This window comes from Vigna umbellata, chromosome 7, assembly GCF_029865625.1.
Source record: "Vigna umbellata cultivar VRB3 chromosome 7, Vumbellata_1.0, whole genome shotgun sequence".
NCBI classification, from domain to species: Eukaryota; Viridiplantae; Streptophyta; class Magnoliopsida; order Fabales; family Fabaceae; genus Vigna; species Vigna umbellata.
Window position 1 is genome coordinate 25,741,701 of NC_142171.1, and position 12,165 is coordinate 25,753,865.

Below are 12,165 nucleotides of genomic sequence, written 5' to 3' on the forward strand. Positions count from 1 at the left end.
AATTCTAAGAGATTCTAAAACTCACTAATGAAAGCCTAAAAGTACACTCAAACTAGTATATAAATGAGGACTGCACTAAATGCAATGCAGTAAAATGCAGTATAGCTTTGTAAACAAGTTTTAAATGTTAAAAGAAAGTTAAGAAACAACCTAAAACCTACCTCTCTACAAAAACTCAAAAATTGACTATTGAGAACCTAAAACTATGCTAGAGCTCTCAAATTATGAAAATTGCTCTAAACTAACGGATGAAACTGTAATGTAAATATCTAAGCATGTTTTAATAAGACTATTGAAAACTATGGTAACTAATGAAAATAGGAAAGAAATCAAAATCTACTTATGAAAACTGGAAAGATGCACTAGAAATGTCAAAAATTGCAAATTGCACTAAAGTAACCTAAGAATGTGCAATGTTCTTATCCTAACAAGAGTAAAGAATTTAAATGAAGCTAAGAAAGATGTCAAATTGTATCAAGTAGCTAAATATCAAAATTTGGCTACTTAAAACTTAAAAAGTGTACTAAATAGGTGAGAAAATGGGAATTCACCTAAAGTAACCTAACAATGTGCAATCTTCATATCCTAACAAGTTTAAAGTACTTAAATGAAGCTAAGAAACATGTCAAATAGGAAGAAGTACCTAAATCTCAAAATTGAAGTACTTAAAACCTAAAAAGTGTTCTAAATAGGTGACAATTTCGAAATTCACCTAATATAACCAAATAAAGTATAATGTTTTTATCCTAACAAGTTTAAAGTACTTAAATGAAGTTAAGAGAGATGTCAAATTGGATCAAGTAGCAAAATCTCAAAATTTAACTACCTAAAACCTAAAAAGAGTATTAAATAGGTGAGAAAATGAGAATTCACCTAAAGTAACCTAACAATGTACAATCTTCATATCCTAACAACTTTAAAGTACTTAAATGAAACTAAGAAACATGTCAAATTGGAAGTAGTACACAAATCTCAAAATTGAAGTACTTAAAACCTAAAAAGTGTTGTAAATAGGTGACAATTTCGAAATTGACCTAAACTAACCTAACAATGTGTAATCTTCTTAGCCTAACAAGTTTAAAGAACTTAAATGAAGCTAAGAAAGATGTCAAATTGTATGAAGTAGCTAAATCTCAAAATTTGGGTACTTAAAACCTAAAAAAGTGTACTAAATAGGTGAGAAATTGGGAATTCACCTAAAGTAACCTAAGAGTGTGTATTCTACACATCCTAACAAGTCTAAAGTTGTGAAATGAAGCTAGGAAACTACTCAAAAGCAATAAACTACCTAAAACTCAAAGTTTGAGTTGTTAGAACCTAAAAAAGTGTACTAAAACGATGAGAAATTGCCAATTAACCTAAAGTAGACCAATTTTAAGTAATGTTAACATCCTAACAAGTCTAAATTTGTGTAATGAAGCTACGAAAAGAGTCAAAAGCAAAGATTTACCTAAAACTCAAAGTTTGAGTTGTTAGAACCCAAAAAAGTGTACTTAAAGGGTGAGAAATTGAAAATTGACCCAAAATAGACTAATTTTAACTAATGTTAACATCCTAACAAGTCCAAACTAGTGGAATGAAACTAGGAAACTTGTCAAAAGCAAAGAATTACCTCAAACTCAAAGTTTGAGTATTTAGAACCTAAAAAGTGTACTTAAAGGGTGAGAAATTGCAACTAGACCTAATGTACACTAATTTTAAGTAGTGGAATGAAGCTAAGAAACTTGTCAAAAGCAAAGAATTACCTCTTGCTTTAAAATTTGAGTATTTAGAACCTAAAAAGTGTACTTAAAGGGTGAGAAATAGCAACTAGACCTAATGTACAATAATTTTAAATAATGTTAATATTCTAACAAGTCTAAACTAGTGGAATTATGCTAGGAAACTTGTCAAAAGCAAAGAATTACCTCAAACTCAGTTTGAGTATGTAGAACCTAAAAAAGTCTACTAAAAGGGTGATAAAGTGGCAATGCACCTAAAGTAGACTAACAATAACTAATGTTAATATCCTAACAAGTCTAAAGTAGTGAAATGACACTAGGAAACTACTCAAAAGCAAACAAGTACCTAAAACTCAAATTTTGAATAGTTAGAACCTAAAAAAGTCTACTAAAAAGGTGAGAAATTTGCAATTCACCTAAAGTAAACTAATTTTAACTAATGTTAATATCCTAATAAGTCTAAAGTAGTCAAGTGAAGATATGAAACTACTCAAAAGCAAACAAGTACCTAAAACTCAAAGTTTGAGTAGTTTCAACCTAAAGAGTTCACTTAAAGGGTGACAAATTGCCAATTCACCTAAAGTAGAGTAATTTTAAGTAATGTTAACATCTTAACAAGTCTAAAGTAGTGAAATGATGGTAGGAAAGTGGTCATAAGCAAAGAATTCCCTAAAACTCAAAATCACTACTTAAAACCTTAAAAAGTGTAGTAAAAAGTACCTAATTTAGTCATTACAGGTCAAATTTCGTTCTGCTGTGATTATGTGCTGTTTGGAAGTTTAAACAAGTCCAAATTGATGTATTAAAGTTGTTAGAACCATTGATATGAAGTTAGAACGACCTGTATGCAATTTAGTATGTCAAACCATCATATTTGACCCATTTTATGATTCTGCTATATTACATTTGCTCATGTCTAGATGATATTGTTTTATGTTTCATGTTTCTTATACAAATACAAGTTCTTAAATTTGAACAATACAAATGATGTTATATTGTTGTTTTTGTCATTAATGATTGGATGATTTTGGGATGCATATTATGGAGGTCTATATATGATTTGAAAATGTTATGCAGGTCTGTCTAGGCTGTGAATATTTTATGCAGGTTTGTTTGGTTGGATAAAAAAAATACAATTATGACTTAGATCTGCCTGGATCTTACCGAAGGATTTACCGAATGCTTTTGCCCTTCGGTAATTACCGAAGGCTTTTGTCCTGGTAAGAGCGGTGATGCCTTTATTTACTGCGATCTCATCTTGAGTGGTAGGACGTCCATGAGTCTCTCGATCACGCACCAAATTGATTTGCTTCAAGATCTTTGGGTTTGTGCCAAGCAGATCGACTACCACTTTCCTGACTCTTGTCTATTTATCCGTTTTCTAAGGTGTTCTCTAGAATCCTAAGATTACGTTGATTATGCATCTCAGCAAAGGCTTCGATGTTTGTGCTTGTAGTGCTCTCGTTTGGAGTGGCGAGAGAAACCACGAGTTTCTTCTATTTTATGCTGGGTTGACTTGCTTCACTCTCTTTGAGCCAATCGTTAAAGATAGTAGTCTCAGCTCCCATGTGAACCTTGTTGAGCTAGTGGGTTGTGCTCCATTTGGGGATTGTGAAGACCTTATATACGGGAGTATGGTCGAGGTTGGGGAGATGATATCCCATTCTCTAAGCTGGTCAACCTTTGTTGAAGTCCTTGGAGTTATGGAGGTCCACCTTTGTTGAGCACATAAGGCCTCAAGTTGGGTATCGTATTGTCTATTGTTCATTTGTATGTTGGAGACCACCGGGTTATATTCCATCTCGTGGGAGAGCTGAGTTTGACCTCATGTGGTGACGTTTTTACTGAATTCGACACCATCGTTGTCCTAATCTCCAAATTCAACCTTGAGGAAATTGTTCTCCAAGTAATGACAATTACAACAACATGGGAATGATTTTCACTAAGCCATTTTTACACTTTTCACAAATGATGATGACGATTGCTTTCATCGTTCTCTTAACAAATAATAATGAAATGATACCTCCTCATCATAAATAATAACCATAATATCAAAGTATCGATATTAGTTATCATATATGAGTATTGTCACAAGGTATGTTTAGACTAATCAAAATATAAATACTTAATAAATCTTATTGGATATATTTATTGAACTAAAAAGAAAGAATATAATTATTAAAAAAAAATCATAAATAAGCAAAGAGTCATAACGGAAAAAATTGAATAGTTAGAAAGTTAACTTAATGATAACATTGTACTAGCTTGTTTATGTCATGCTTATGTCATGCTGAACAAATATATACAATATAAGAAAATCATTCAACAACATTTATTTTTCTATGACAAACAAAAAGTCTTTCATTATTAGTATTTTTTGGGATGAAAAACAAAATGCCTTCAATAATTTGTAACTGGTGCAGGCTTTCTAATTGAATGAGCAACAGTACGGAGAGAAAGGAATGAATAACGGGAAGATGATGGTTGGTGAAAAATATTAATAATAAATTAGGTACCTTAAATTGTTAATAATATTATCTGATTTAAAATTATGTATACGCATAAATATGCTGCTGCTATATATTATTTTAGGAGTTGTAGTTTAAAATGTCATAAAAAAAATCGGTTTACATTTGCTTTAATTAACAAAAATAATATTAAAATATATAGAGATAAATTCAATAAAAATAGCATGATTCATAAAAATATTTCTATAAAAATAACAGAGACGGGATCTCACCTTCAACAAAAGACAATTATCATACTTTTTATTGTTGTATTTTTTTCATGTTGGCAATTTACATAAAAACTAAATATAATATAACTTTTAACTTTTCTTAACTGATTCTCACTATTAAATCATTTTAAGAATTTGAATTAAAGAAAGATTAAATAATCTTGAAATAAATTTATAAATATTAGTTTAAATTTAATTGACATGTTTGAAATGTGCTAGTTCTGATCACGTCCACGCTGACGCAGTGTAATAGAGTACTCTTTAAACATGCCACCTAACTATACCACTATTAATTCAATGTTGCATACACTTTTACGTAACTCATTCATAAGATATAAATATAAATTTTGATTTATTATTTTAGGAAAATTTTAATTGATTTCTTAGGGAAGATTTTTCTAAAAGGGTAAGTATAATTAAAATTTGAATTGAGAAATATTTATCGCATGTAATAATTTATAATAATTTAACAATGGTATAAAATCTACTGCAATATTAACAGAGCTGAATTCTGACGACACAAGTTGATCTATCAACAAACCAAAAATAGGTAGGAATAAGCTTACAAAACTTCAAGTATAGATGATAAATCAGTGAATTTGTATAAAAATAAAATTTATGGTTCATACATTATCTATTATATTCAATATTTAACTTTTAATAATAGAATCTTAGTTTTTGTCGTATTAGGTATTGTAAAGAACGTATTATAAGGAAAAGAATATTTAACATCAATTAAAAAAGTCGATACTATCAGTTGATTATGAATAGTTAATATTGGTAGATTTGTATAGCACGAAATGCACTTTAAAAATATCAATATTAAAAATTAACACTAATCTATTACCGAATTTTAAATTAACTTTTAATAAATGCAATTTATTCTTAATTCATTAATATAATATCGATGTATATTATTTTTTATTTATTTTAGATATTATACACTTAATAGTATGATTTGAGATTATGAGAATCATGTTGATTATGAAAATTATTTAAGCATAGACATTGATTAGAAATAAGAAAAGTTTACATTATGTAAATAAGTATTATTTCATTTTACAAATTGATTTTGTGAGATTGAATTAGACTTAAAATTCATTTCTTAATATGATATCTGATTGTTTAATCTTATCTGAGTTGTGGTTTGTTTGACATATCGTATCATCCATTATCGAATCATCAATTAATACTTAATCACATCCTTGATATGTATATGACTTGGCGTGAGAGACTCGATTGAAAATTCCAAATCAACTAGAGATAAGAAAAGTTTATATAAATGCAAACCTTACCTTGCTCAAGTCAGATTTTTGGGTTGATATAAGTATAAAATTCACCTCCTAACAGAGATAATTTGAAATAGAGATTATAGATATGTATGGCTAGAATGACTATGATATCATGGATCAAGTTTTTTCCTCTTCATGTACATAACTATATGACTATATGATATATAATGAGTTAATTGTAACTCATTATAAGATCTCTAATCAATTATGCTACATTTTATTTTTGTATAACTTATCATTTTTAATTTTAATTATTACCCTGTGCGCCCTTACATTTCTTTTTAGATATTTTATTTTTTCTAAGTCTTACATTCTCCACAACTCAATATTGCACTTACAAAGAAAAAATATTCATATACATTTTCTTATACTTCTTATAAAAAATTTTAATTTCATAAATTAATATAAAAATTAAATTTCATAACAAAAATAAAACATGAGAATATTTTAGTGTAAAACACACACATATATATAATTGATATTTTATTAATTTAAATTGATCTTAAAATATTAATTTGATATTACTAATTTTTTTTCTTTTTTCTTATAAATAAATATTAAAAAATAAATTAAAGTTCTATAAAAATATAAAATTACTGTAGAAAATTTATTTATTTTTCAACTCATCTAATTTTATAACATGTAATCAACTAAAAATATTTTTCAAAATTAGTAACTCTTAACGTCAAACCTTTTTGCTTTATAAACATATTTCAAAAATAAATTATTTAAATTTTAAATAAGAAACTATTTTCTTTATATATTGTTTGTCGACATTTTTCATGATTAATTAAAATTAGTTCATGTCACATTATTTTCAGTCACAATTTACAATTTTATTTAAATTCAAATTTCATATATTACAATTTTTTTCATCTTTTTTTATATTTATATAAGAAAAGAATTCCAACCCAATTTTCAAATCATTATTTAATTACTTATATATATATATATATATATATATATGTATATATATATATATATGTATATATATATATAACTCTTAAAAAAATTTACTTCAAAATTATTCAATGTTCAAATTTATTTTATATACACAATTCATAAAATACCATCAAGAATAAATTAGTCATTTATTATATAATATAATTACTGAATATAAAATTAACTTTCACTGACATTTAACTAAAATTCACTCACTTTCCTTTCATCCAACAATCCAAAGAAGCTATAATAACTTTCTACCTTTTTTTTTTCATCTTCCTTTTCCCTTTTCACTACTACCCCAGATAAAAAAAAACAATAATACGTAGGTCAGATGGCAATAATATTACACTCTGTTTGATAGTAAAACATCGGATCATCCCTCCCACCAAGCTGTACGAGAAGTGCAGTACCAGGATTTTCTCAAACATAGTATATGCATGTATCTTCACAGTATAAATACACTTTACATTTCTGCCAAAAACACATAGCTCTCTCCTACTAATTCTATATTATAAGTTGGGAAGCCATTAATGGCTCATTTGGTTCTGTTTGTTTTGGTGTTTGCTGGGCAACTGATTGGTGGATTCAGTATCCAAAAGCAGCCTCCGTCCAACAATGGAAAACTGATAACAATTCTGAGCATTGATGGTGGGGGTATCAAGGCCATCATTCCAGCAACAGTTCTTGATTACTTAGACAAGGCTCTTAAGGTTCATTCTTATTGTTAATACTACGTAAGAATTTGAAATGGCGTGAATGAATGATGTTTACGAGATTAATTTGAATTTGGTTGAGTTGCAGGCTAAGGATCCAACTGCAGATTTAGCAGATTACTTTGATGTGATGGGAGGAACCAGCACTGGTTCAATCACAACAGCCATGTTAGCCACCCCAAGCCTTGACGATCCTACTCGTCCTGCTTATACTCCTGCACAGATAGTAGACTTCTACAAACTAAATGGTCCTCGTATATTCAACTCATCTAGGTACAATAATATCAATATTAGAGTTGCTAATGCATATTAACTCTATCTGTTTTGTCTTAATTCGTAATTAATGTGTCAATAATAAGATGGAACTGTCAGAATAAAGTGAAACAACAATCTTAACATGCAGACCAGGAAACGGTCCCCTGTTCGATGGAGAGGGTTTACATGACGCAGCTAGTGAAGCTTTGAAGGAAACACGAATTGGTGAAGCATTGACCAGTCTTGTAATCCCAGCTTTCGATATCAAGAAACAAAAACCATTTGTATTCTCAAGCTACAAGGTTATCAATTAGCAGCATATGCATATATTTCTTCATACATTAAACTCCAAACACGAATTAATATAATGTTTTTTCTGATGCAGCTTGAGAAGGTTCCCTACTTAAATGCCTTTTTGTCGGATATATGCATATCCACTTCAACTGCACCAACTCAGTTCCCACCTTACTTATTTGAGAATAATGGTGTTGAGTTCAATTTGGTTGATGGTGGTGAAGCAGCTGTGAATCCAGTAAGTTAATTTAGTAGATATAAGGTTATGATTTATCCTCCATGCATGCATATACATATATACATATACCATATGATCTATGTATGAAGTTTAAGAATGTTATGTTTAATTTGAGCAGACACAAATAGCAGTGAGTGAAGTGCTACAGCAGAATGCGAATCCTGAAATTCTAGTTTTGTCTTTGGGGACTGGAGCAACAAAAATTGAGGAGACTTTTGATGCTCGTCTGGCTGGGACATGGCAACAACCAATATGGGCTGTTATTGATCCTAATTTTCAAGGTCGTGCTTATACAGCAATCACTGAATACTATCTTTCTTCAATCTTCTCAAGCTTTCAATCTCGCAACACCTACCTTCGGGTCCAGGTACATATTCATAAAGTTTTTATTCTATATTCATAAAGTTATAGATAATAAGTTGATGAATGAGATAATGAATGGCAGGAATACGAATTGAATCCTGATCTCTCCAACCCAGTTAATGTTACAAAAGCAAGCTTGGACGGTCTTGAAGAGACTGGAAAACAACTGTTAAAGAAAAAAATGGTGACGTTTAATTTGGATACTTTTGATTTAGAAGAAGGCTTGGAAACATATGCTCAAGCTCTTGACAGGTGAAAAAAAAATGAACAAATAACCTTTTACTTTATTTAATTAATATTTATAATTTTAATGGCTAAAGCCTACAGTGATTGAGGCTTCAATTATTTTGTATTTTTTTATTCAATTTATATATAATATGGAATTCTATTTTGGTTTTATAATTTTGTGAAGGATTGCTGATATTTTGCATGGAGAAAGACAACGTCGTCTGAGAAGCAAGTCTATGGAAAAAAGAGGAAGACCATTTCTTGAAACTCTTGTTAAAGCAAATTGGGCATTCTGAAAGAACATACATTTTCAATGTCAATTGTATGAACATGTTGTAATATCTATATATAATAAGCTAGAACCATTAGTATATAGTGTACCAATCATTTTCCTATTATAAATAAAAAGGTTCATTCTCCATGTTAGTTTTCAGATATGTTCTTTATTTCACATAAATCACACTCTCAATTAAGATGAAAATGTGCATGTTAGACCTAATTCATCACTTCAAACTCTACCACTACACAAGATGGAGACCTAAGATCACCTTAACAGCTAACCTAGCCAATTGGTTATTGAAAAGCTGAGATGGGTCTCTTCCCATTTCAAAATAAAAATAAAAATAATATTATAAATTTACGTTAAATGTAAATTCTTTTAAGTTTTTAATTGTAGTAGACCCACACCTCTTAATGTTATAGATAGAAACCCATGTTCTCATCACGGGCATCTTGAATTTTCAACGTTTGTCTTTAGTAGACCTCAGCCTCGTCCAATCTTGACTAGTTATTATCAACTATATTTATGAAAAAAAAATGATTTTACCATAATACTGAAAGTGACTTGACAATTTTATAGGTCAAAATTGAATAAAGTAAGTATAAATAATTATTAAGTAAATATTTTTTATTTATAATATTAATTTATGTTTTTATTAAAATAATACTTATCTAATAATAATGTAGTTAATAATAATATAATTATGTATCATCGTAAATAATAACCATAATATTAAATTATTAAAATTAATTATAATATGTAAATATTATTTTAATGGACATCGAACTATTTCAACATGAAAAAGCTTAATAATACGTGAGTATTGTTTCAATGGACCATTATTTAAAATTTTTAAAACTAAAATTGTTTGATTGCGTACTGAGGATCTATCCCAGCTAGTAGAAATTTTTTTAAAAAACTAATATGTGAAGGGGGTGAATCAACGATTGTATAATATAAGATATCAAGCAAGGGTCAAACCAATGCTATGGGTGGTATTAATATTAAAAATTAAAAATACAGTGAGGGCTAGGCTCATGCAAGTAATAATATTTTTAGAAATTAAAACATTAACGAAAACTTAGTTTATACAAGTAACAATAATTACCTTGGTCGTTATAAATAGGGGGTAAGAGGATAAGAACTAAGTGCATCAAATGTGAGAAAGCAGAGATGAAAAAAATGAGAGCATGGCGAAATTTTTACTACAACTCACTTATCTTTCACAACAATTATTAAGGTAAGGGGAAGAGATATCTACTATTTTTATATATAGCTTTTTTTTCATTTCATGTTATTTTATTATGTGAAATATTCTTAATTTATTTCTTTTTATTTACTTATTTCATATTATTTTATTGTGTGAATTATGATTATTCCTAAGTAATTATATAAATACATATGCAATATATATATATATATATATATATATATATATATATATATATATATATATATATATATATATATATATATATATATATATATCTTAGTAGACATATAAACATTAGTGCAATAAAAGAAAATAATAGCGGTTATTTTCGTTTATACGCAGCGGTTCCGCAACTGAGACATATACAGGCAAGACAAAAAAGAGTAGGTTTTTTGTCTCAATTCTGAACCAAGGCAAAAAGATGTGTGATTTTGCCTCGGTTCAAATCCAATCGAGACAGTAGAGGGGTGTGTGTTTTTACCTCGGTTCCAATCCAACCGATGCAATAGAGGGGTTTTTTCTTTTTCGCAACACGTTCGACTCTCATATTGCAAGCTCCAAGCAAAACCGCCCATGATCAACCAAACCATTATGACTACACGCAAACAGAACATTCACAAAATTAATCATATTCGGCCTCACCCCCTCCTTCACCCTCTCCTCAAACAACTTCAACCCCTCTTGCCTTCTCCAAGTAATTAAAACGTACGCTTTATTTTTTGTTGTACATTAGCTTTGACACTGAATGCATATAAGAAGGCCACAAAGTCTTTAAAATTCAAATTGTCAACCATCTTGAGAAAGCCTCTACAAACAAGCACAAAGTCCATCAACAATGGGAAAACAAATCACACGCCACACTTTAGCATGTGGTGATGGGAAAAGAAAGTACAAAAACCACGAAACAAATATGAATAAATGTTTGGGTCCAAATAATGCCCATAAAGTGAAAAAAGTGAGCACCTGAGAAAGCAGATTCATGACAAACTCAGGGTTCATAGCGGCATGAGGCTCGTGCATTTGATTCGAGAAGAGTTCGCGATTTCTAGGTTTTGTTGCAGGTACCATTGCGAGTAGACGAACTCGTGAGGTTGAACAACGACTCAATTTAGGGTTCCATGGCAATTGGGATTTTCTGATTTCTGGGTTTGCAGGTGATGATGGAGTTGATTTCACAGCAACCATGGAGGTTGGCGACGAAGACATGGTCCTGGCAGCGGCGGCATAGCTGACGGCAAAGGAGGATTAGGGTTTCTGTTCTTATGCAGGTGTGTTCATGACGGAGAAGATGAATGGTGGCGCGTTCCTCTTGCGCCGCTGTGCATATTTCTATGATCAAGTTGTGATGTAGATGGAGGTTGCAAGGATGACGGCGGAGCTTCGTGAAGATGGCCATGGAAGATTCTCTGTCGCGATGAAGATAGTGAGGGCTTGATTATGGTGGCGCGTTGATGAATGATAGCGGCAGCGCTAGGTGGCTGACGGCAAGGTGGATAGGGTTTCTCCCAATGGTGCTGGAGGTCGTAGGGGAAGAAGAAGAACGAGGAGGCGCGCTAGGGGAAGAAGAAAACTATGTAAACTCTTTTCAGGTTTCATTAATTTGAACTAGTGAAAGAGCAACTAACTTGGTTTATCTGATAACTGATGCCTAAAGACCTAAAAAAGGGATTGGAACAATCGGTTTCAGAGAATGAACGTTTGGTTTTATGTTTCGGTTTCGTAGATAACCAAAGCAGTAGAGTGCATAGGCTTCAGTTCTGCAAGTAACCGAGTCAGTAAGGCCTTTAGGCCGCAGTTCAGAGAAGACCGAAGTCGTAGAGGTCGACAAAAGAGATTGGAACGTTCGGTTTCAGAGAATGAACATTTAGTTTTATGCTTTGGTTTCG

General features: G+C 30.5%; 1 protein-coding gene across 1 annotated transcript; it reads left to right on the forward strand.

Moving 5' to 3' along the window:
- The first annotated feature begins 7,145 nt into the window (after nucleotides 1-7,145).
- On the forward strand, nucleotides 7,146-9,219 carry LOC148195578 (patatin-17-like). Its single transcript, XM_088094881.1, has 7 exons — nucleotides 7,146-7,405; nucleotides 7,497-7,681; nucleotides 7,812-7,965; nucleotides 8,049-8,195; nucleotides 8,314-8,562; nucleotides 8,641-8,810; nucleotides 8,971-9,219. The coding sequence occupies exons 1-7, from the start codon at nucleotides 7,226-7,228 to the stop codon at nucleotides 9,080-9,082; spliced, it is 1,197 nt and encodes a 398-aa protein (XP_087951007.1). The 5' UTR covers nucleotides 7,146-7,225; the 3' UTR covers nucleotides 9,083-9,219.
- The last annotated feature ends 2,946 nt before the right edge of the window (nucleotides 9,220-12,165 follow it).

Bases quoted from the DNA above. Each gene is read 5' to 3' on its own strand.
- LOC148195578 (XM_088094881.1), top strand. From the start codon at position 7,226: ATGGCTCATTTGGTTCTGTTTGTTTTGGTGTTTGCTGGGCAACTGATT. The intron at 8,563-8,640 runs GTACATATTCAT...AATGAATGGCAG, and splicing joins ACACCTACCTTCGGGTCCAG to GAATACGAATTGAATCCTGA. The intron at 8,811-8,970 runs GTGAAAAAAAAA...AATTTTGTGAAG, and splicing joins TATGCTCAAGCTCTTGACAG to GATTGCTGATATTTTGCATG.